At 66.8% G+C, this 22,646-nt stretch overlaps 3 protein-coding genes across 4 annotated transcripts; 2 read left to right on the top strand and 1 right to left on the bottom strand.

Annotated features, from left to right (window-relative positions):
• The first annotated feature begins 504 nt into the window (after positions 1-504).
• SRMS (src-related kinase lacking C-terminal regulatory tyrosine and N-terminal myristylation sites) lies at positions 505-9,161 on the top strand. 2 transcript variants are annotated; one of them, XM_032353552.1, is made up of 8 exons: positions 505-1,192; positions 4,141-4,262; positions 4,681-4,844; positions 5,491-5,674; positions 5,783-5,941; positions 6,334-6,515; positions 6,604-6,760; positions 6,981-9,161. In XM_032353552.1, exons 1-8 carry the CDS (start codon positions 831-833, stop codon positions 7,172-7,174), a joined length of 1,524 nt encoding a protein of 507 aa, XP_032209443.1. In that variant the 5' UTR covers positions 505-830; the 3' UTR covers positions 7,175-9,161. The 2 variants fall into 2 exon arrangements, with proteins under 2 accessions (XP_032209443.1, XP_032209444.1); XM_032353553.1 differs by having other exon boundaries at positions 6,627-6,760; positions 6,981-7,065.
• Positions 7,442-17,554, top strand: PTK6 (protein tyrosine kinase 6). The gene is given in 15 exon segments (XM_032352604.1): positions 7,442-7,874; positions 8,734-8,852; positions 8,921-8,981; positions 9,944-10,106; positions 10,108-10,224; positions 11,736-11,785; positions 11,788-11,856; positions 12,102-12,138; positions 12,140-12,251; positions 12,798-12,951; positions 13,434-13,538; positions 13,541-13,594; positions 14,572-14,750; positions 15,602-15,731; positions 15,984-17,554. Coding segments are annotated over 15 exon segments (1,974 nt in total). The 3' UTR covers positions 16,175-17,554.
• Positions 17,555-17,672: 118 nt separating this feature from the next.
• PPDPF (pancreatic progenitor cell differentiation and proliferation factor) lies at positions 17,673-19,105 on the bottom strand. The gene is made up of 5 exons (XM_032353622.1): positions 18,999-19,105; positions 18,522-18,602; positions 18,280-18,357; positions 18,090-18,186; positions 17,673-18,011 (listed from the first exon to the last, which is right to left on the bottom strand). Exons 2-5 carry the CDS (start codon positions 18,574-18,576, stop codon positions 17,897-17,899), a joined length of 345 nt encoding a protein of 114 aa, XP_032209513.1. The 5' UTR covers positions 18,577-18,602; positions 18,999-19,105; the 3' UTR covers positions 17,673-17,896.
• Positions 19,106-22,646: the final 3,541 nt, after the last annotated feature.

Genomic DNA, 22,646 nt, shown 5'->3' on the forward strand with positions numbered 1-22,646 from the left:
CTACACAGGATTTTTCTATTGACAGATTTGACCAACATTTAAAGAACAGTCTCCCCCTCCTCCCCCCTCCTCCTCCTCCCTCCTCCCCCCTCCTCCCTAAAGGTCTTGTTTATTCGGCAGACAGACAGACAGACAGACAGAGAAGCAAGGGGAGGGACCGGCAGGCGGAGGGAGAGGCAGGCTCGCAGGGAGCCCGATGCGGGGCTCCATCCCAGCACCCCGGGATCACACCTGAGCCACCCAGGCGCCCCGAAATCAGGCCGTTTTCTACACCAATCCAGCCCTCTTCTGGCCAAGCAGGGGCTCGTGCTGCACGGCGGCTGCCGCGTTCATGGAACCCCTTTTCTCTGAGGACAAGGGTGGGCACGTCGTTCACCTGCGCTGACCCCGATCCCCACGGCGACCCACTTGTGCTCCCACAGCCCCGCCCCGAAGCCCCGCCCCGAGGCCCCGCCCCCCGAGGCGCGTCCTGGGCCGCACCTGCCCCAGCCCCGAAGAGCGGCTCTGAGCGGTGGGGACAAGACGCTCCAGAGGCCCAGCACAGGAGCGGCCGTCGTGTGGCGTTGGGGTGGGGGGCGGCTTGGAGGGCCACTTTGCGCCCCACCTGGTCTGAACCCCAGCCCAGGAGGCGGGCGGGGAGCGGGGTTGCGCGCGCCTTGTTGGAGGGTTCTCTGGAGTGACCTGTCCCCACTCTCTGCGCCACCAGGGACGCCAGCAGTGAGGCTCGGACCCTCGGCGGCCGGCGGCCCTTCTGGTTTCTGTGGGTCGCTTTCCCGCCGCTGCGGCCCCTCCCCTGCGCGACCGTGGGCTCCGCTCCGGCGGCCCCGAGCATGGAGCCCTTCCTCAGAAGGCGGCTGACCTTCTTGTCCTCCTTCTGGGACAAGATCTGGCCGGTGGCCGCGCCGGACGACGGCGTCCCGGGGCTCCCCGATCCTGTGGCCAGCGCTGAACCAGAGCCCCCTGCCACAGAGCCCTGCAGCCCCCCGGCGCCCCCACAGCTCTTCAGGGCGCTCTATGACTTCACCGCGCGGTGTCCGGCAGAGCTGAGCGTCAGCCGCGGGGACAGGCTCTGTGCCCTCCGAGAGGACGGCGACTACATCTTTGCCCGCAGGCTCTCCGGCCCGCCCAGTACTGGGCTGGTACCCATCACCCACCTGGCCAGGGCCACCCCGGAGACGCTCTCAGACCACCCGTGAGTATCACTTGCCCCGGCAGTCAGGGAAAAGGGCAGGACGGAGTCCCAGGATCGCATGTCGGGGCGTCCTGCTTTCCTTCCCTCCTCCTCCTGGGGCCAGGACCCTCCAGGCCTTGCCGCGCAGCGGCGGGCAAACACACAGGGGTGGGGGACAGACACCAGGGACTGTGTCCCAGTACGGCTAAGGGGGGATGAGTCCCGCAGAGCAGTCCGGGCCTGTGGTGAGTCAGCTGGACAGCGTGTGTGCATCCGCCGGCTGGTCATGCAGCACGGCGGGCCCTCGGGGGCATGGTCCAGGGAGCCCGGGGCTCCTGATGAGGACATAAGAGAGGCTGTCCAGACGCTGTGAGGGAGGAGGGGGTGACCAATGGGTGCAGGGGCTGATGTGCTGAGTCCGAGGGGAGGGCTTGTCTGCCCCCTCCCTGGTCCGCGTTCACCCGGATCTCGCCCTGCTGCACCGGCCCGCAGGGAGGTATGGGGCACACGTGGCCTGGCCTTGGGAATTGCTCCCAAATAGGCTTGTTTCGAGAGATGCAGGTAGGGGGAGCTCAGCCATTCCCCCCAACATGCCCAAAGGCCCCAGGGCCTGGGCAGTCCACAGGCTGGGCTGGCCGGCGGAAGCTGGCTGTTCGCTCCCCCGCTCTGCCATTACGGAGGGAGGCAGAGAGTAGAGGCTCTCCCACGGGGTCTGGGAGGAGATGACCTCTCAGCCCAGGCTCAGGGTCTGCAGGACAGGGTGGCCTCCCGGCACAGCTGTGAGCCGTCTCCGCCTGGGCCCTGTCCCTGGAGACAGAGCCCCTCAGCTCTCCCACAGCCTCCTGGGGGGTTTGCACGTGGCATGGGAATGCCCGAGTCCCAGGAAGGCCCCTTCGGAGGGGACTCCGGCCCCTAGCCCCTGGCCCAGCCTGCTGGCAGGGGTGGGAGGGACCAGGCAGCCATTCTGATAGGGAGGGGCCCAGAGCCCTCCATGAGAGGACAGATCCCAGGAGCTGCTCTGGAGGGAGGGTCGAAACGGGGTGGTGCTGGGAGGAAGTGCTAATGACTGTTTGCCTGGGCCGGGGATGAAAGGGCTGGCCACACTGGCGGTGTCATTAGCCCTAGACACCTGGCCATCTGTCCTCAGGGCCAGACCGGCCGGGCAGGGGAGGACCGTCAACTCTGCTAGTGAGGCTTCCCCAGTGTCATCCCGGCCGCTGCCCCACCCCAGGCAGACACTCCCCAGAACATCCCTGGCCCTGGGCTCTGGGGGAGGGCTGGGCATGAGGGCACTTCTGGATCTCTGTGCGCCCGCAGCCCTGCTGTCCTGTGAAGGGCCTCGGTGGCCCTGCCCCTGGGAGCTCTGCTGGCTGCTGGGCGTCAGAGGGCAGCGCCTGGCTGCAGGGGCCCTTGGCGGATGGAGCCCCGGGGCCTTAGGGAGTGAACCTCTTGCTCCTAATCAGTGTGTCTTGAAACGAGTTCGTCAGCTTTCCACAAGCCTGCTGCCCAACCAGGTCTGGTCTTGGGGACCCGTGACCCTGTGTCCGTGACCCTGTGTGCTCTGCCCTGCTTGCGGGTCTTCCCTTCTGGTGTTGCGGGGTCTCTGCCTGTCTGCCGCTGCCTCGCTCCTCAGTCTCCGGCTCTACCCTCTGGGCAGCCCCTCAGCCCGGCCCCAGGGTTGGCTCTGGCCACGTTGGTTCCCAGCCCCTCCCTGCAGCTCTTCATGGGGCGCGCGGGCCTCTTTGTGAGGAGCAGGTGCATCTCGGTCTCCCTCTGGCCAGTCCGCGGCCTCCCCCCAAGCTCCGGCAGCCCCGTCCACCCAGCCCCGTCTTTTCAAGGCCTCCCCTCTGTGCTGACTCACTCTGAGTCATGCTTTAGGTCCTCTGGAGTAAGTGCTGGTCCAGCAGCCGAGGGGTCAGAGCTAGCCTGCTGGCCCTCCGAGCCCGGGGTTTCCCCCACTTTAGAAGTGACAAGGGCCATGCGCACAGGGCTGTTCCCCGAGTGGTTGAGGCTCTCCCTTAGGGAGCAGGCCTCCTGCCCCAGGGTCCCGAGAATCTGCAGGAAGCAGGAGGTTCTAGGCTGGGAAGCCGACTCAGGCGTGGGGTTCCCCTCCCTGGACCTTGGGAAGCAGACACAGGAGATGGCCTGGGGCCAGGAGCTGTCCCGCTCTCCTGCTAAGAACGTGGAGCCTGGGGAGATGCCTGTGGAGTGACTCGGGTGGCCACAGCCCAGGCGGGTGTCAGCGGGGGCCCAGCAGGCTCTTCCCTGTCCTTGTCCGTGTGCAGTTGTGTGGGCTCCTGGACTCGGGGAACTCCCTCAGACTGTGGAGCCCCTGGGAGCCCCTGCTGCCCGTGTGCTCAGAGAGGGAGCATGTCTCTGCAGATGTGGAGGGCCAGGGGTTCGGGCTCTCCTGCACCAGGCAGGGCCCCTTCACGGCAGACATGGGATGCTCTGAGCCTCCTCCAGCCTCCCCAGAGACCCTGCCCAGCCTGGCACAGCTGCCTCCCCCAGGGCCTTCCTGGCCAAGCTTCTGTCGGCCCCACGGTCCACCTCTCTGCAGGCTAGGGAACCCCAGGCTTCCGGTGGAAACCCCCTCCAGTAGGGGCTCAGCAGTCTTGAGCTTGGCAGGTCAGCCCCTGGCTGGGGTTGGGTCCTTCTGGGAGCAGGGTTAACGGGCACTCCGGGGCTGAGGTGTGTGGACGGATGGTTACACCTGACTCAGGTCACTGTCAGTGGCAGTGGAAGCTCTGTGTTAGCCCAAGAGGGCCTCCTGATGGATCCAGAGGTGGAGGCACCGAGGGCTGGGGCAGGTGCAGACCGGGGGCCGGGACCCCTGCCCTGGGCTCTGGGAGCCCCTGGTTCCTGAGCGACAGGGGCGTCGGGCTCGGGCATCGGGGCCTCTGAGCATTGTGGGGGCAGGGGTCCGTCCGGCCAGGCCCGGTGGTGACCGCCGCACCCGCCCTTGGCAGCTGGTACTTCAGCAGCATGAGCCGCGCCCGCGCCCAGCAGCTGCTCCTGTCCCCGGCCAGCGCCCCGGGCGCCTTCCTTGTCCGGCCCAGCGAGAGCAGCCGTGGGGACTATTCGCTCTCAGGTACCAGACGGCTGCTCGCACCTCTGCCCCCACGCTGACCTCGGGGTCAGTGCTCCCCAGGCTGTGCCGGCCCCACGTCAGGCCTGGGCAGTCTGCCCACCTGCAGGCTCACGCACAGGCCCCTCCCCTTGCCTCCCCTGCCCATCCCCCGGCGGGGCTCTCTCCTCACTCCCCCTCCCCGTCACGTCCGCTCACTCTCCGACTCATCCACGCGCTGAGTGTCCCCGAGTGCCCGCCCTGCACCCCCCTCACTGCCCCCCGGCTTGCAGCTGCCCACACTCCCCGCTTTCCTGTGAGACGCCGAGGCCTGACCTGAGCCCGGCCCAGGGAAGGTTGTGCTGCTTATCCGGCCAGGGAGCTGGGAGGGTCTGGGGCAGGCTGCCGCCGAGACGCGGCCCTCACCTGTGTCCACTCCCAGTCCGGGCGCAGGCCAAAGTCCACCACTACCGCATCTCCACGGCGGCCGACGGTCTCTACCTGCAGAAGGGCCGGCTCTTCCCCAGCCTGGAGGAGCTGCTCGCCTACTACAAGGCCAACTGGAAGCTGACCCAGAGCCCGCTGCTGCAGCCCCGTGTGCCCCAGGTGGGCCAGGCCCCGGCAGCACCTCCCGCCCAACTGGCCAGCACACGTCCAGGGCTGTGAGCCAGGCAGCAGGTCCAGGCCGGTCTCTGAGCATGGCTGGGGGGGGTCCGAAAAGGCCCGAGGGCACTGGGAGCCCCGGCCGCACCTCCACACTCTGGCCAGGGCCCTGTCTGGGGTTGGGTTTGCCCTCAATGGCGCAGCATCTCCACCTCCGGGGACTTCCGGGGCTGGGGTGCGATGGGACCTGGCGGGTCCCCCAGTCCCAGACCGAGCTCTGCAGGGGGGCCATGAGGCCTGGGACGAGCTTAGGGAGGCGTCTGGGAGGGGGCTTGCAGCAGCCGCAGGCCCCAGGCAGAAGCCATAGGAGAGGACGCTCGCTGGGCCGTGTGCCCTGGCTTGGGCAGTGGCACCCCGGCTCTCAGGGCCCAGCCATCCTGCCGGGGGCCAGGCAGCAATCCGGCTGCTCCGGTTGCTAATGATAGCCTGGTCGGGGCCGGAATGACTATGCGTGGGTGGCTGTCCACCCCCAGCAAAGGTGCCACTTAGGGCCAGGCTTCAGGAGGTCCACACCTGGCTGCCCCGGCCTTGGCCAGGCAGAGGGGCTGGAGGCCTGGCGCTCTGGGAGACACTGCCCCCCCCTTTCCAGGGAGCAGCAGGCAGAGGCCCGGAGTGTCCCCCGCCCCCTCAGAGGCCCCAGCAGCAGGACGAGTGGGAGCGGCCTCGCTCCGAGTTTGCCCTGCGGAGGAAGCTGGGTGAAGGCTACTTCGGGGAGGTGTGGGAAGGCCTGTGGCTTGGCTCCACACCAGTGGCAGTCAAGGTCATCAAGTCAGGTGGGTGAGGCCTGCTGGCCCCTGCCCGCCCTGCCCTCGGACCCCTGGAGCACTGGGGCAGCCACAGGGTGGTGTGGGTGGGTCCCGGAGCCGTGCCCTCTCCCGCAGCCTACATGAAGCTCGCGGACCTCAGCAAGGAGATCCAGACCCTCAAGAGCCTGAGGCACGAGCGTCTCATCCAGCTGCATGCTGTGTGCTCGGCCGGCCAGCCCGTGTACATCGTCACAGAGCTTATGCGCAAGGGCAGCCTGCAGGCCTTCCTGGGCAGTGAGTGGCTGCTCCCCCCACGCCCCCGCTGGTGACTGTGCGGGGGGCCCAGGCTTCCATGCACAACCACGACCCTTCGAGGCTGCACCAGGCTTGACTGTCCGAGGCTCAGAGGGGTGTGGTGGTCTCTGGCCCGTGGGTTCGGGCCCCGGGGCGCAGTCAGAGCCTTGTGCTCCGGGTGGAGCCGAGAGCAGCGGGCTGGGGTGCATCGATGTCCCCATCCTCATTCCTGTGCCCCTCCCCGGCTCTGGTCTCTCTGGGGGTCCAGGAGCAGTCACTGCACAGCATGGCCGCCTCCGCCGTGTGGCCTGGGCTGGGGGTGAGGACACTGAGGCATGGGGGGAGGTGACAGTGCAGACCCTGCATCCCTGACCGTCCACCTTGCCCCACAGGCCCCGAGGGCCGGGCCCTGGGCCTGCCTCTCCTGCTGAGCTTTGCCTGCCAGGTGGCCGAGGGCATGAGCTACCTGGAGGGTCGACGCATCGTACACCGTGACCTGGCGGCTAGGAACGTGCTCGTTGGTGACGACCTGGCATGCAAGGTGGCTGACTTTGGCCTGGCCCGGCTGCTGAAGGTCGGTTCGGGCTGGGGCCCCCAACCCCGCCGTGGCTCAGAGGGGAGGGAGCCGCTCGGCCCACCCGCCCTGGTCTCCCCACACCCAGGACGACATCTACTCCCCAAGCAGCAGCTCCAAGATCCCCGTCAAGTGGACGGCACCCGAGGCGGCCAACTATCGCATATACTCTCAGAAGTCGGACGTCTGGTCCTTCGGAGTTCTGCTCTATGAGGTTTTCACCTACGGCCAGTGTCCCTATGAAGGTGGGCTGCAAGGGAGCCTGGGGGAGGAGGCAAGGCCTCAACAAGGCCTATGTAATCTGAGGGAGGAGGCACCCGGGGAGTCCCCGATTCCAGAAGGGGCACCACACCTCCAGGCCACCTGCTGGGCCAGGTCAGGCCAGGAACTAGGGGGAGGTGAGCACTGTGACCCTGCGCAGCAGCAAGGCAGCCCTGCCCAGCCCCTCTTGTGGCCCCTCCACAGGACTGAGCAACCACGAGACCCTGCAGCAGGTCATGCGAGGGTACCGGCTGCCACGCCCGGCGCCCTGCCCGGCCGAGGTCTACGCGCTCATGCTGGAGTGCTGGAAGGGCAGCCCTGAGGAGCGGCCGGGCTTCGCTGCGCTGCAGGAGAAGCTGAGTGCCGCCCACAGGCGCCTCGCCCCTGCCCACACGTGACCGGGGACGCCGGACACAGGGGCTGGGGCGACGCCTCCCTGCCTGGCGTGTCCCCCCAGGACAATGCTGGCCGTCAACACATCCAGGGGCGCTGGTGGCCTGAAGCGGCCTCTGGCTGCGGTCCTCACACCCTGACAGACGCATGGACTGGCACACGTGTGTGGGGAAGATGTCCCCTCAGACGGGAGGGCTGGTGTCCTCTGCTCCACGGGACCTGGTGTCCCTGGTGAGGGGAGGTCTCAGCACAGCAGTCGGGGTGGCGCCTGAATGTTGTCCGGCCGTGGAGATTTGCTGGACAGAGAAGACCTGAGCCGGGGCCACGGCCCCCTGCCCACCCCTGCTGCCCGACTCCTCCTGGGGCCAACAGCCAGAGGCTCCCCAGTTTTTGGCAAAGCTCCCCCATGGCCGACGCTGGGCTCCCAGGCCGAGGCGGCACGGGGCCGACACGGCACAGGCTGGGCAAACCTGCTGGCTGCGTGCAGACCCGAGTGCTCGGAAAACGTGCGGCGACGGACTCAGACCTGCATCGTGCATGGGCCTCGGCGCCCAGACCCGGAACAGCAGCTGCAGCGGATGGGGAGGTCTACCAGCTGGTCCCTGGAAGCAGAGCTGACCCCCATGTGGCCCAGGGCCCCGCCCCAGGGGACTCTGATACCCCAGGGAGCAGGACCCCTGCGGGACCAAGCGGCCCACTCCATCTGTCTGGGGCTGGGATTGAAATTGGGGGAGCCTGGGTCAGGCCATGGGCAGGGCAGGCTGCATGGTCATTCCTGGGGCTGAGAGACTTGAGGTCCTTCTCTGGGGGTGGGGCAAAGGTCAGGGGTTCTGGGTCCCGGGTGCTGGCCCGGGGTCAGACGGGGTTGGAGCTGGATCCCATGGTGTTGGGTCAACACGCCTGCTCCTGCTCGGGCTGATTTCAAGCCACCGTTGGCGTCACTGAACGAGGAGCCGGGTGGGACACGCCTGTCCTCACTCACCAGCCAGCTCCAGTCACCACGAGAGGGACCCGAGGGGCACGGGGACCAGGCAGCTGTGGTGTGTGTTCAGGGTCCTCATCCCCCACCGTCCTGTGACCCCCTGCTGGCAGCTGTGCCCCCGGAAGGCTTGTGGGACGGAAGGGCAGAGGCAAGCCAAGCTGCTTGTCCCCTGGAGGGAACAGGCCTCTATGCACCGTTTAGGGGCAGCTCTGCACCGTGAAGCCCATTAGCTCCACGGACACCGGCCCTGCCCAGGGGCTGGCGCAGTGGGAGCTGGGACCCCGCGGTGGGCACAGAGGCTGTGCAGGGCTGGAGTGGTGGGGGGCTTCCGGGAGGAGAAGGGGAGGGTGCCGAGATCACCACGGGTGGGGGTGACGCAGAGGGAGGAGGTGGGCACCAGCCCCTTGAGGCCAGACCAGCCTGGGTCGGGGCTGAGCCTCGGGTGCCAGCGTGGGCGGGGCTGGTGGGAGCAGGAGGGTTTGGCCGGCAGCCTGGACCAAACCCTCCTGCCCTGGGAGCGCTGAGGGGCCTCCCGGCGAGGCCTGGAGCTGGACGTTCCCCCTCCCCACGCCCCGGACACAGCGGCAGGCGAGTGTGACGCGGGCCTGAGGGAAGGGGTGTGCCGGGCTCGGGACCAGTGGCGGTGCTCGCTGCGGTCCGTGGTGCACTCCTGGCTTGTCTGTCAGCCACAGGCCCAACAGGTATGGTGCCTGGGCCTCCAGGAGGGGTGGGGGACTTTCTGTCCCGCTTCCCTGTGTTGCCCTGGCAGAGAGCCCTGGACGTCTGCCCGGAGAGACACACCAAGGTCCTGGGCATGAGCTCACGACCGGGTCTGAGGGCGGGGGTGACCGGAGCACGCTGCCCAGCAGTGAGGGCTGGACACGCAGCCCGGGCGCCGCGGAGCCCCCGCCCCCCGCCTGCCCCGTGCTTTGCTCCCTGGCCCCTTCCCCACCCTCGTGGGCAATGAAAGCGGCACCAGGATGATCGCACGCTTGCTCTAATATACATTCCTCTCGGTCTCAAAATGGAGCGAGTGGTGCTTATGTCAGGCTTAGTACAGGATTCCCCCGGTCATCGTCCTCCTGGAGCTCCCGTCATGAGCCAGAGTCCCCACAGCCCCTCAGACGGGCGGCCAGGACCGAAGGCGCTCACCCTGAGCCCTCTCTGTGCCCTGGTCCCCATCTCGCCGCAGGGCTCTTTCTTCTCTGCTGTGGCCCCTGCTGTCCCCCAGCCCACAGCCCCCGTGTGGGCTCCCTGCCTGCCCTCTACCGTCCCCTGGAGGCCAACATCTAGGATGGGTGTGGCCACCCCGGCTCCCCTCAGCGGCTGGTGGTCTCGACCGGGGCTGAGGGCCTCCAGCCACGACCCTGTGAGCTCGCTGGCCCTCCGTCGCGCGCCGTCCCAGAGGCTCCGGAGTGCTGGGCAGGGGAGACTGACCCACAGGCCTCCATCCCTCGTCTCCCCCCCACCTCGGTTCCACTCCTCCCTGAGTCCCCACCGCTACGGTGGACCCCAGGAGGGCCCTGTCTGCCGGGTTACTCAGTCGTCTCCTCCCCCACGTGGCGGGTCCACATCCCGGAGCAGGCGGGCAGGAGCAGTTCCCAGGTGGCCCCGGCCTCCGCAGGTCGGAGGGTCGGGGGGAGCCCTGGGAGTTGGGGCAGCCCAGGGAGGGAGCCCTGGCAGGTGCAGTGGTGGCTGGCCTGGCAGGGCCTCTCCTCAGCAGACGTGGGCCCGCTCCTCAGCTGGGTGGGGACCGCCTGTCAAGGTCCGCCCACCGGCCCATGGCTCCCAGCCACAAGGGGTGCTGTGGGCGGCTCAGGAACCGGCTGTGAGGCCAGGAGGCCAGGAGGCCGGTCCTGCCGTGGCGTCCTGGGGCCAGGCTCCCCTGGGCCCCAGTATGTGGGCCTCTGGGACTTCGAGGCCCGGAGGGATGAGGAACTGACCTTCCGGGCGGGGCCAGGAAGGAGGAGGGGCGGGGGCGGGCCGCGCGCTGGGTGCGGAGGGCAAGCCGCTGACCGAGGGCTGCGTGCCCCACAACTACCTGGCCGAGAAGGAGACGGTAGAGTCTGAGCTGTGAGTGTCCCCGTGGCCCTTGTGGGTCCCCTCAAGGTGACCCCCGGCTCCCTGCAGCCCCTCAAGAGCTCAGGGCAGGGCAGCCCTCTAGATGGAGCTTTGTGCCACTCCGGCTGGGCGCTGGGGAGGGGCGGGGCGCTGGGCCGGCGTCCAGGAGGCCAGTGAGGACAGGGGGCCCATGACCCCACCTCCCCGTGCCCCCTGGCTGGGGCTGGACCCCACCATCCTGGTCCCCTGAGAGCTGACCGGGCTCCAGCAGGATGACAGGATATGGAGCTGAAGAGGCGTGTGGCCCCCGCCCTGGGCTCCGCCAAAGTCACTTTGTGATGACCCAGAGGGGAAGGAAGGGCCCCCAGGGGGCTTCTGGGTGGCCGACAGGGAGGGGGTCTGTGTGGGAGGCCCAGGCAGGGACTGGGCCTTTTGGGGAGCAAAGCATCACTCACCTTCCAAACAGCCGAAACCAGATGCATGACCTAGTTAGAGGAAGCAGGAGGGTCATTGCGACACGCCCGTGTTGGCGTGGGCTGCAGGCTGTCCCATCCCTGCAAGGAGGCGCCTGGAGGCTCGGAGCACAGAGGGCAGCCTGGGGTGAGCCTGTGCGCAGCCGCCTGAGCTCTGGGCCAGGAGGGTCCGGCAGGACCTCCGCTGCCCGCCTGCGCCCCTGTGACCCCAAGCAAGCTCTGGAGGAGTAACATGGCAAATGCGTGTGCAGAGACAAGCGGTGCTGTCACAGGCAGCATGGTTTCAGAAGGCGGGGTCTGGGACAGGGAACAGGCGGAGCACGGCTGGGGCAAAGGCCCTGAGGTCCTGAGAACCTAGTGCCTTTGAAAAGCAGGAAGGAGGCAGGGTGCTTGCAGGAATGAGCAAATGAGATTCAAGATATGCTAAGTTGGCCAGGGAGGGGCGTTACCCTCATGGGGCCCCAGGGAGGGTGAGGGGTTCCTGTGGCAGCAGTGCCTGAGGGAGTAGGGACCAAGGGCAGAGCAGCCAGCAGCCCCACCCTGCTGTCCAGGCTTATCTGAGCCATGGCGCTGGTGTGTGGGAGCACGGGTGGGCACGTGCGTAAGTGTGCACGTGTAGAGCCTTGCCACTCAGACGCCAAACCCCAGTTCCTAAGGTTCTAGAGCAGAGTGTCTGTGGCCCGGGTCACAGGACAAGGTGGTCCCACTCATGGCATGGGAGGTGTGTTTCTGGGACAGGAGTGGCTCTGACCCTACACTCGGGGAACATGCTGGGCAGGGTGGTGGCTAGCACCTGCACCCATCCTGGGTCACTGAGGCCTTTCCTGGTATCCACACTGGCCATTTGGGACATTTGGGGTCTCTGATGGGCAATGAAGTGGCCTCTGGCCAGGGACGTATCAGAGGGGAGCTGTGGGCCAGGGTTGGGGGCATGGGGAGGTGGCAGGTCAGGTGAGGAGGGCTGGGATTCAGGATGGGCAGGGTGAGTGGACGTGGGTCAGAGGGCATGGGCTGAAGGTCAGCGCAGGCTTAGGACTGGCCCGCCCCCAGGTGGTTCTTTGGGCCCCTCTCCCGCTTGGAAGCGCAGCATTGCCTGCAGGCTGAGGGCAGCGGGTGGCGGCCTCCCTGGTCAGGGTCGGCCAGAAGCCAGGCGCCGACTACTCTCTCTCAGGTACGGCCTCCTGCGCCTTTTCCCGTCTGTGGCTCCTGCACTTGAGCTCCTGGCCCGTGGCCCGGCCCCTCCCGCTGCCCGGCCCGGCCCCACCCCGGCCTTCCCTTCAGGGGGTGGCTTGTCCCTGGGTCCCGCTTCCCTGGGAACTGTGCCTCGGGGCAGGACATGCCTCGGGGCAGGATGGCTGGCTCGGGAGCAGCTGTCTGAGCACCCCAGCCCAGGCGCTTCCCCCCTCACCCCTGCAGTGAGGGACAGGCAGTCCATGAGGCATTACAGGGTCTGGCCGGCTGCACCTCAGTGAGGCCGCGTCCTACCCCAGCCTGGCTGAGCTCCCGGGGCACCACAAAGGCCGGAGCCTGTCCCACGGGCTGCCGCTGACTGTGCCCCGCCGGACGGTAGAGCTGCCCGCCGCACCACCCCCTTGCTCCCCACCGTGCTCCCGCTCCTCCCCGTCACATAGGGTGGGTGTGGGTCCCGGGGTGCTCGCTGGCTCGAGGGGCCTCGGGGAGACCTGGCTGCAGGGACTCCCGCTGTCCTGACGCTGCGGTCCTACAGATGCGGGCGTGGGAGCAGGTGGCCTGGGCTGGGACCGGCCTTCCTCAGGGGCTGTGCTCGCGCCTGCGACCGGGAAGGGTCTGCTATGCTCCTGCCTGGTCCTGTGTCCCTCTGGCCCGGAGGTCTGTGTGTGGCCGACATCACAGCATCAACAATGCTGCACAGAGGCTCGTCCCTGCGGGGGCGGTGAGGGCGTCTGCAGGACATGGCAGAGGGCAGCCGGGGTGGGGTGGCCTCTGGAAAGCCCGGCCGCGTGCTGGACCCTGGGACCTCAGCAAGAGGTTTCCTGCATCAGAGGAGAGAGCAGAGGCTGCCTGTCGTGGGGTCAGAGTGGGTGAATTCCTGAAGGGTGGGCTGGGTGTCCCGCACCCCGCCTGTCTCTGGAGCCCGAGCCCGAGCCCCCGCCGCACTGGGCAGACTGGCAGAGACCGCACGAGGAGTTCAGGCTCTGCAGGAAGCTGGGCTCTGGGTACTTCGGGGAGGTCTTCGAAGGGATTTGGAAGGACCGGGTCCGAGTGGCCATTAAGGTGATCGCTCGAGGTGAGTGGGCCCCCTCCAGAGACCCAGCAGGCCCTCCTGGCCTTGCTCAGGGGGTGGGGTCCCGCATGCTACATGCCCGCCTGGGGTGCACCGTGTGTGGCGTCTACAACAGCTTCCCGCGGCATTTTCCTTTCAATGCCTAGGTTTTCACCTAATGCATTTATTTAAAAAGGGAATTTTAAATTCTTAAGGTAAATGAAAAACCAGTAAAAGAAATAGACCACTAGAAATTTGAAGATTCATCTCAAATCTCCTTTAAACCCATCAAGGGTCTGGACCCCCCACTTCAGAAATCAGGGGCTCATGGGGACACACTTGGGGGTGCTCTGCCTCGCATCGGGCTTGGGCAGGTGTCACACTCATGGTGTCCAGTGTGTGATGAGCGCACTGGTGGGCCCAGCGTCCCCTTCCCGTGGCCCCCAGCGGGGGGGATGGGGGGCTGGGCCTGGGACTGCACCCACCGAGGCTACCTGACCCCGCAGACAACCTCCTGCACCAGCACACCTTCCAGGCGGAGATCCAGGCCACGAAGAAGCTTCAGCACAAGCACATCCTGGTGCTGTGTGCTGCGGCATCCGTGGGGGACCCCGTTACATCGTCCCGGAGCTCTTGGCCAAGGGGAGCCTGCTGGAGCTGCTGCAGGGTGAGCCGGCCTGCTGGGCCGCACTTGGGGCTCCTTTCCCGAGATCCAAGGGACCCATGCTTTTGGAGGGCGTGGGAAAGTTGCACAAAGGGGGAAAAACCCACATTGCCCCGTATCAGGCACAGGCTACCGGGGAGCTCTGGTGCCTTTGTCCACGGGCCCTGCTTGAGAAAGGATTTAAAGTATCTTGTGAAAACGCACCACCGATTCATTGTAGGAACTGGAGAAAACACAGAGAAGTACAAGTAAGACAAGAACAGCCCTAATTCCTTCAGCCACAGGTCCCTGAGGCCTGCCCCGCCACAGCTTCCTGGAAGGCGCTGGCCCTTCCCACCATGTTCGGATGTGTGTGAGCACTTACACACGCGTGCACACCCCTCCTACACACGCTCTGCACACACATGGAGGATCTCATGGACTCACAGACCCTGGTCACAGGACCTGTTCGTTTACCTCCCAAACCAAATGTGACCACTGCAGTCAGCGGGGGTTCTACGTGTTGGAGCGGCCCTGGGGCGAGAAGCGTGGGCTGCACAAAGCGTGGCCCCGGGCGATTTTTACCCGGTAATGTTTGGAACGCAGAACGGAATGTTTCTCACGGAAAGTCTGACCACTGCCGCTGGGTCCCCGCCATCAGATGTCCTTCAGGACTGCGTGCCCGATGGCCCACGACCACGTCCACGAGCGATGCCCGTTTCGCGAGTTACCCGGTGTGGAACCGCTCTGAGGTTTTCGGCTCTGAGACAATGCTTCGAGGAGCTCCTATGGCCTTAGTGCGGGTTCCCAGAAAGGAAACAGGGCCTGGGGCCGAGGGAGTGTGCTGCCTGCGCTCCGGCTCTAACCCTAACCGCCTCTTGGAAGGGTGGGGACGGGTCCCCTGGTCCAGTGTGACATCAGGCAGCGGCCCTCTGGCCCAGCCTGGCGCCTGAGCCCGGTGGCACGCAGAGTCCCTCTGACCGCGCTCCCCTGCCCCGCAGACTCCGAGAAGTCCCTGCCCGTCTCAGAGCTGGTGGACATTGCCTCTCAGGTGGCCGAGGGCATGTGCTTCCTGCAGTCACAGAACTACGTCCACCGGGACCTGGCCACCAGGAACATCCTTGTGGGCGCCCACAACGTCTGCAAAGTGGGTGACTTTGGGCTAGCCAGGTTCATCCAGGTAGGGCCCAGGGTGGGAGGCGGGGGTGCAGGGTGACGTCTGTGCCTGGAGCTGGGGCGTCCAGGGCTTGCCTGCCTTCAGCCTCGGGGAGGCCGGAGGGCGAGGTACAGGGCTCCGGGGCCAAGCTGTGCCGCCGTGGGGAGTGGAGGCTTCCGAGGGCTCCCAGGCTGGAAGGGAGGCGTCCGCCCTCGCAGGGGCTGCAGGACGAAAGGGAGGCTGCACACGGGCAGGGGCGGCTGGGGAGGTGGGTGTGCCTGTGCTCATGGATTTGGGCGGCTTGCCTCACCCGTGTGACGGGGGCAGCGGCTGGGGAGCCTTGGGAGCTCAGGGGAGACATCCTCCCCCCCCCCCCCCCCCCCCCCGCACACAGAAGACAGGAGTGACACAATGTCCTGAGCGCTGTCTCCATCAGACCCTCCAGGTAGGCCCCTACTCCTTCCACGCGGTTAGACCCAAGTCCCCGTGTGCACACTTCAGTGTCTCAGTCACAGTCACGTTTTTGACACTTAATGGGGATCTCTTACAGTCATCACACACCCCCTCAGAGCTGTTTCCAAGTTCTTGAAAGCCCTGAAGTCACCAGCTCGCTCCTGGAGCAGACCAGGGTCACACGGGCTCGACGGCTTCTCTGGCTGTTCCTGGAGCCCTCTGCTCAGGGGCCCTGAGAGCAGGCGTCTGGGGCCCTTTGCTCCCTGGCTGTCCTGATGCTGCAGTTCCTTCCTCATCGTGAGCTGGTTGCTTCTAGAGAGGCAATTCCCTCAGCACTCGGCGGCAGCTGGGAAGGCAGGCTGAGCGTGATTCCCCTGCGGCTGTCCAAGTGTGTCAGGGGAGCTGGGGGCAGCTGTGTGAAGCAGCTAGCATGCCCCCGGGGCCACCATGGCAGTCACAGACCGAACAAGTGCTCATACGGGCACACTGATGTCCGGTCCTTCGGGATTCTCCTCCAGGAGACTTTCAGTCGGGGTCCGATACCCTATCCAGGTACTGGGCCCCCGACAGCATCCCCGACAGCGGACAGGGCTGGAGGGTGCCATCACCTGACTTGGCACCTGCACAGCCGGCCTCCCAGGGGTGGCACTCCGGGGGCATCCGTGTGCAGGGGGGCAGCAGGCAGGAGCTCAGCCCAGGGTTTCCTGGGAGGGGGCAGAGGGCAGCGTGGTGTCCTGGGGCGAGGAGAGGCTCGCTGGGCACCAGCTTCCAGCCCCTGCAGCCCCTCTGGCCGTCCCGCCACAGGCACGTCCAGCCACGAGGCCTTCCAGAGGGTAGAGTCGGGCTACCGCATGCCCTGCCCCCCGGAGTGCCCGGCCGCCACCGCACACAAACTAATGCTCTCATGCTGGCACAGGGACCCCGAGCACCGGCCCTGCTTCCAAGCTGTGCGGGAGAAGCTCTCCAGTGTCAGCACGTACGAGAACCCGCTCTGAGGGGGACAGCCTCCCTGCCAGCGCCGCAGAAGGCCACCAGGCCAGGCCCCGTGAAGACGGGCCTAGTACTGTCCTGGACCTCCCATCGGGAGGACAGGCCCACTGAAGGTGCCGGCAGTTCCAGAACTGGGCTGGACACTGGGGGGCCCGCCATCTCCTGGGGCAGGGGAAGCCTGCCCTCCGCAGCCGGGGAGCGGAGGCTGCCCGTCCTCCTGTCTGCTCCTGGGACACCAGCTCCTGTCAAGTGCCAGGGCCCGCCAGGGTCAACTCCAACTCGAACTCAGGAAGCCTGACGACCCTCCTTTCTAAAGGGAGTGGTGCTGTTGCTGGTCCTGGACTAAAGACCCCTGCTCAGTCTGGACCTCCGCAGGTGGTGCCTGGGAGGGATCTGGGCTTTGGCTAGGCTCACCCTATGCCACCCGGCCCGTGCCCATCTCCTGACTTGGGGGAAACACCGACTTCCCGGCACTCTGTAAAGATGGGCTGTTTGCTGGTGGGGCACTGCTGTCTCCTGCCTGCGGCCATGGCTACCAGCAGCTGCCCACACGAGCTCTGAGGGACTCATCGGGACACCGGGGTGGCTGGCGACTGCTCTGGCTCAACTCTGGGGCACCTCTCGTACTCTGGGTCCGTCTGAAGAGGTGGGAAGGTGGACCTCCCCACCCATCCTCCTGCCTGGACACAACAGGGGCAGACAGGACGGTGGCTGCAGCCCCAGGGCCCACGAGTTCCGCTGATGCCTCGGCCTGGACCTGCACAGCTGTTTACAGCACACCCCGGGACAGACCGGCAGGAGGGGAGCCGGGCTCCCCTGACCTCACACTAAGCCCTTCTCCTAACCACCAGACCTGCGCCAAGCCCTGCTGGCCACTCAGCGAGTGTGGACACTGTCAGCCCACCAAGCAAGCCTGCCCAAGGAGGTGGGTGGAGGATGGCCCAACGACAGCCTCCCCAGATCCCTGGTTGGTCTGTCCAGAGCTGGGTTACCTGTGGCGAGACGGTCCCTCTGGAATGCCCCCACACCCCTTACCACTCGGTGTTAATTTCTGGTCTGTGTGTCGGGGGGGAGGGGGCGTCCTGACCAGAATGTGTCCTACAACGGGCTGGAAGAGGCAGAACCGTTCTAGGAAGGCACCTGGAGATAGCATGGCCCAGTGGGCTGCTCCACACCAGCTGGGGCGGCCTTGGTCCTATTCCCTTACTGCCCTCCTCGAGTCAAGGGCGGGGGGCACTAGGTCCCTCGCGCTGGGGGCTCCTGAACCCAGTGGCAGGGGCCAAGTCTGAGGACCGGAACCTCAGCGGCTGCCCTGGAGGCTTCTCCTCCGCACCCGGAACTGCCTGTGCCCCCAGGCTCTGGGGGAGCCCTCCCCGTCCACACTCCGCACTTGCCGAAGCATCTTGCCCGTGTGAACCTGGGCCAGACCAACTTCCCGCCCTGCCGAGAACTGAGGTGGGGAAGGGCTCCCAGGGCTCGCAGCTCACACACACCGTCAGGGCGACTGGCTGCTTGGGAGTTTATTTTCCACTTGGTGTGAGGCACAGGGTTCCAGGGCGTGTGGAAGGTTCGCATGTGGCTTGGACAGTGAAGAGTGGGACTCTCTCAACTTCCTTTTTGGTGTTTTGCTATTTTGATGTAGAACCCCCGGCCTGGTCTATGGGAAGGGGGGAGCGGGAGGAGGGGCTCTGATGAGCGCAGCACCTCCCCCAGCCCGGCCTCGGCCCTCAGGATGGCGGCCCCACGTTGGCTTTGCCAGGCCGGCCACCAGGCTGCTTCCTCACGGCTTCCAGAGCTGGGTCGCTGGTGATGGTGCCGCTGGAGGCCTGGGGAGGTTCCGAGCTGGGGGAGAGCTTGTGGTCAGAGGGGACTTCCACCTGCCCTCATGTCCCGTGCTGGCCCCCGGGACCGTGTTCTCACCGTTCTGGGGACTCCAACACTGTAGCCATGAACGGGACGGTGGACTTCCCGAAGAAGAAGCTTGCCCACCAGTGGCCCGGGTCGGCCTTGGGGAGACCTGAGAGGAACAGAGTGGAGTCGTGGAGCTGCTGTCCACTCCTGGTGGGGTCCCGGGAGATGGTGCCGCCAGGCGGAGAGGACCTGCACTCACCGGGGGGGTGAGGGATGGCTTCCCCAGCGCACTCCGCACTTCCGCAGGAGCTGTTACTGGACGTGGAGCCCAGGCGGCCTGGAGAAGAGAGGCCCCGGTCAGCTCCGCAGGGCACCGCGACCCCTGCCCTGTCCACCAAGCGCCGGCCAGGCTGGCCGCACCCAGGCAGAGCCACAGGTCCCTCGCAGCCCTCCCCGCTCCCAGAGGAGGCCTGTAAGGCAGAGGACGAGGGGCTTACTCACGCCGGTAGTAGTCGTGGGTGGCCACGAGCGAGCCGCTGGAGGGGATGGCCGCCATGCCGGCGCCTGTGGGCTGCGGGAAACCTGCGCACGCAGGGGTCGGGGCGCCCCTCCGGTCACCCGCCGCCGCTCGGGAAGGGCGTTCCCCCCTCGGGCCGACCCGCCCCCATCCGGACGCCGGGGTCAGGGCCGCGGGCCAGACGGACCCGCGGGGGCGGTTCCCGGAGCGCCAGCCCCGGCGGCGGCGCGGGTCCCGGGCGGCGCCAACCGGCCCGCTCCGGCCGCAACAAAGGCGCTTTGTGCGCGGGGCCGCGGGCCTGGGGCTCCGGGAGGCGCCGGTCCCGCCCGCGCGACCGCCCCCGCCCCGCGCCCCCGGCCGTCCGGCCTTCCGTCCGCCCGTCGGTGGGTCCCGCCAGCCGCGGCCGTCCCCCCGCCCCCTCGGGCCGCACGACCCCACTCGCGCGCCGCCGGGGGCCTCACCTCGGCGGCGACCCCTCGCGGGTCTCGGCGCGCGACCACAGGTGGCGGGGACGGGGACACTAGGCCACGGAGCCCATTTGCAGAAGAGACCGCCGAGGGCCGCTCCGCGACCGAAGCGCGCGGAGTGCGCACGCGCGGACGCGCCGGCTGAAATCGCGGCGCCGCGCTCGCGTCACGGAGGGCGGGGGCACCCCCGGCTCCGGCCAGGCCCCGCCCCCGGCTCCGGCCAGGCCCCGCCCCCGCCCGGCCAGGCCCCGCCCCGCCCCGCCCCGGTCCCCGCCCACAGCTTGGTCAGGCCCTGCCGCCATCCCGGCCCCGCCCAGCCCATGCAAGACCGCCCTCTCCCACCCCCGCGGCTTCCCGCCTCCCGCCTCCCGCCTCCCGCCTCCGCGAGGCCGGGTCTCGGACCCTCGGACCGCTCTCCTCCGCCGGCCCTGGTGGGGGCCTGCCCCACGGCATCAGTCCAAGCTGGGGCAGCCTGGCCTGGGATTGGGGTGATTAAATGACCCTCCTACCAGGTCCTGGAGCAGGGCTTATCCCGCCCCCTCTCCTGCCCTGAAGGAGGCCTCTTTCCTGTCCCAGAACGAGGCACCTTCGCCTCTCCGGGACTGCAGGTGGTCCACCCGGTCTCAACCTCTCCAGCCCTTTGGAGGCTGTGGGGGCGCTGGACCCTGGCCCGGTAGGTCCAGCCTCTGCAGTGTCCCTCTGCTCTGCCTCCTCGCTTGGGGATGGAGCCTGTCCCTCTCTCATCCAGGACAGACTGGGGACTCTGGTCTGTGGGCCCCCAGCAGCATACCCTCGCCCCAGCCGTGGGCACTGGGCTGCAGCCAGAAGCTCCTGTGTGCGTGTGTGGAGCCCTGCTACCCTTCCGGGCTTCAAAGCAGGTGTCCCTCCCCACAGCTGGCGGGAGGTGGGGGGGGACAGGACACCTCCGGCCTCCAGCTTCAGCCTCCCTGTACCCAGCTCCCGGCCAGGCCCAGGCTGCAAGAGAGGGCAGGAGCGGGAGGGCAGCAGGGGCACAGAGGGAGGCTTATTTGAACGGGCGGTGGTCAAGAGCCGCCCCCTATTCGGGGCAACCCTGAAGCGGGTGGGGCCTTGCCACACCTGGTCTGCAGATCGGGAGGATGACGTCCCTCTCTGGGTGGAGATCAGCCCTCCCCGCAGCCCCTCAGTCCCTTCTCACAGGCCCCAAGCCCCAGCCTCCCTCTGTACTCTAGGCCCTGGTTGGGGGTGGGGGGTCTCTCCCCTGACTGGGCAGGTTTGAGAAGTCTGCAGGGCCTTCTGGGAGAAGGCCTTTTCCAGCAGGCCCTTCCCGTCTTCAAACCCCCTCAAGGATCCCTCCAGGACTCCTGGCCCCACTCCAGCTTCTCACTCAGCAGAAGGGACTTAAAGGCCTTGGGAGGGGAGGGCCTGGCAGTCCCTGGATAGGACCCTTCATAGGGCTGGGTGAGGGTTGGGACCGTAGACTTCCCGACCGGGACTTGGCTTGGGCCGCAGTGTGGTCTGGGGCCCCCGAAGGGGAGCTCGGTCTCCGCCTCCTTCATCTCTTCCCGGTGGGCCTGTCCATTGCAGGGGTTCTCACCAGGGTCGGGGGGATCTCACACACGAGGGGGACAACCTGACTGGGCAGGATGGCCACAGGTACCTGCCAGCGGGCTCACATCCTGCCGCTTCCCCAAAGCCTGCTTCACGCCCAGGGACCTTCCCCTCTCATTGACTCTCAGCACCTCTGGGGTGGTTTCCTGGCCCCCTTCAGGGGGCTAATTCGGGATCATGAACTAGGGGTGACTTTAGTGCAAATCGAATTTAATTCTTGAGGGACATCTGCCATCCCCGCCTCACCCTTGCACTCACCCAACCTAGAGTCTGGTCGTGGGTCAAGGGCACCAAAGCCACACCGTGGTGTTCCTGGCTCTCCAGGGCCATGCCAGGACGCAGCCATCTCTGCTCATGGCCCCTGGAGCCGCCCACTGGGTGACAGCAGCCTCCCTCCTCTGGTCTCAGCTCTGGAGCCAGTCCCTGACCACATGCTAGCCTGACGTGGCCGGCAGAGCCCCCTGCCCCCCACCCCCGGCCAGCATACACCCAGCGGGCTTGCCTGGTGCCTGTGTCTCTCCTGACTCAGCCTCTCCTGAGAAGCAGGACTGTGTGCTGGCAGCCTCTGGGCCCCATCCCCGAGCGAGGGGCAGCTCCCGGTGGCCTTAAATCGTGATGGGATTTGGTGTCTGGGTTCATAAAACTGTGGGGGAAACTGAGGCCAACAGCCCCTGCCTTCACTGCCCAGTAAGGAGCAGAGAGTCAGGCAGGGATGCTGGAGAGGGGTGACAGAGTGAGATGTGGGTGGGGAGGGGCTCTCGTGCTGCCGGGAGGACGGCGCTGGCTCTGACTCAGGCCTTGCAGGTTGTGCCACTCGGTACGTGGGTTTGTTAAGCCATGGCTCAGCCGGACAGCCAGGAGCCCCCTGCAGCAGAAGGGCCGGTCCAGAGGGCAGGGCCCCCACTTGGGGAGACAAGACAGCAGGGGTCCGAGGCAGGTGGAGATGAGGGAAGGACCAGCAGGGAAGCCAGTAGCACCTGGGACGGGGGCGCGCAGTGGCAGGGCCTGAGCCTGGAGAGGTAGCCGGGCCTGCTGGGGCCGCTGAGGTTACTTAGAAGGCAGATGGGTCAGTGCCGCTGACCCCAGAAGGGAGGAACATTCTGGTAAGAACCAGGCTTGTTGGGACCCTGGGATCCTGGTGGTTCAGTTGGTTAAGCAACCGCCTTTGGCTCAGGTCACGATCCTCGAGTCCCAGGATCGAGTCCCACGTTGGGCTCCCTGCTCAGCGGGGGGTCTGCTTCTCCCTCTGACCCTCCCCTCTCACGCTCTCTCTCCCAAACAAATAAATAAATAAATAAATAACAAATAATAGTGAATGAATAAATAAATAAATAAAATCTTAAAAAAGAAAAAATATAAGAACCAGGCTTGTTCCTCTCTGAAGGACCCTCAGCCATGGGGCTCTGCCCCTTCCCTAGACTCTCTTGTCCCCACGGTCCCTGGCTGAGTGTGTGGGTGCCTTGTGGTGTGTCTTCCCCGTGCCTCCTACAGGACGGTGGTTTCCGGGCCCAAAGCTTGAAAGGTCAGCTTGAGGGCCACCGGGGCCTTGGACAGCTCACAGGGCCGGGAAGGGGGCTTGGGCTTGCGGCCAGGTCACAGTCTCTGAGGCAGTGGGGTGCCCGCTCTGAATCCGGGCAAGGTGGTTACAAGGGGCACGGCTTGGGGGTGGGGGCTCAGTGGGGGCTGATGTCGTCCCTGGGGGCCTGGGTGGGTCAAAGAATGCTCCCAGGAGGTGGGGAAAGCAGTAGTGGGAGCAGGACCGCTGGGACTTGGGGGCTGCCGAAGGAAGGGGCCAGCTGAGGGCTGCCAGGGCTTCTGAGGCAAGGGGCTGGGGGCTGGAGGCCGATCTGGCCTTGCTATTGGGCTTCCTGGCTGGGACGTATCTCTCTGTTCATCCGGAGCTGATGGGCAACCCACCATGTGCCAGGCAGTGCAAGGCCCGTGTACGTAGAGGTGGGCAGGTGGGCAGCCGGGCTACCCCCAGCTCGGTCTCCGGAGGTGGAGAAGGTGCTGTGGCAGCCCTGGGGCTGGGATATACAGGGGCCCTGGCCC

The sequence above is a fragment of the Mustela erminea genome, chromosome 7 (genome assembly GCF_009829155.1).
Source record: "Mustela erminea isolate mMusErm1 chromosome 7, mMusErm1.Pri, whole genome shotgun sequence".
NCBI classification, from domain to species: domain Eukaryota; kingdom Metazoa; phylum Chordata; class Mammalia; order Carnivora; family Mustelidae; genus Mustela; species Mustela erminea.

Coding starts and splice junctions, on each gene's coding strand:
- SRMS (XM_032353552.1), top strand. CDS start 831: ATGGAGCCCTTCCTCAGAAGGCGGCTGACCTTCTTGTCCTCCTTCTGG. Junction 4,845..5,490: donor TGCAGCCCCGTGTGCCCCAG/GTGGGCCAGGCC, acceptor CCCCCTTTCCAG/GGAGCAGCAGGCAGAGGCCC. Junction 5,675..5,782: donor AGTCAAGGTCATCAAGTCAG/GTGGGTGAGGCC, acceptor CCTCTCCCGCAG/CCTACATGAAGCTCGCGGAC.
- PPDPF (XM_032353622.1), bottom strand. CDS start 18,576: ATGGCGGCCATCCCCTCCAGCGGCTCGCTCGTGGCCACCCACGACTAC. Junction 18,187..18,279: donor AGCCATCCCTCACCCCCCCG/GTGAGTGCAGGT, acceptor TGTTCCTCTCAG/GTCTCCCCAAGGCCGACCCG. Junction 18,012..18,089: donor GTGTTGGAGTCCCCAGAACG/GTGAGAACACGG, acceptor GCTCTCCCCCAG/CTCGGAACCTCCCCAGGCCT.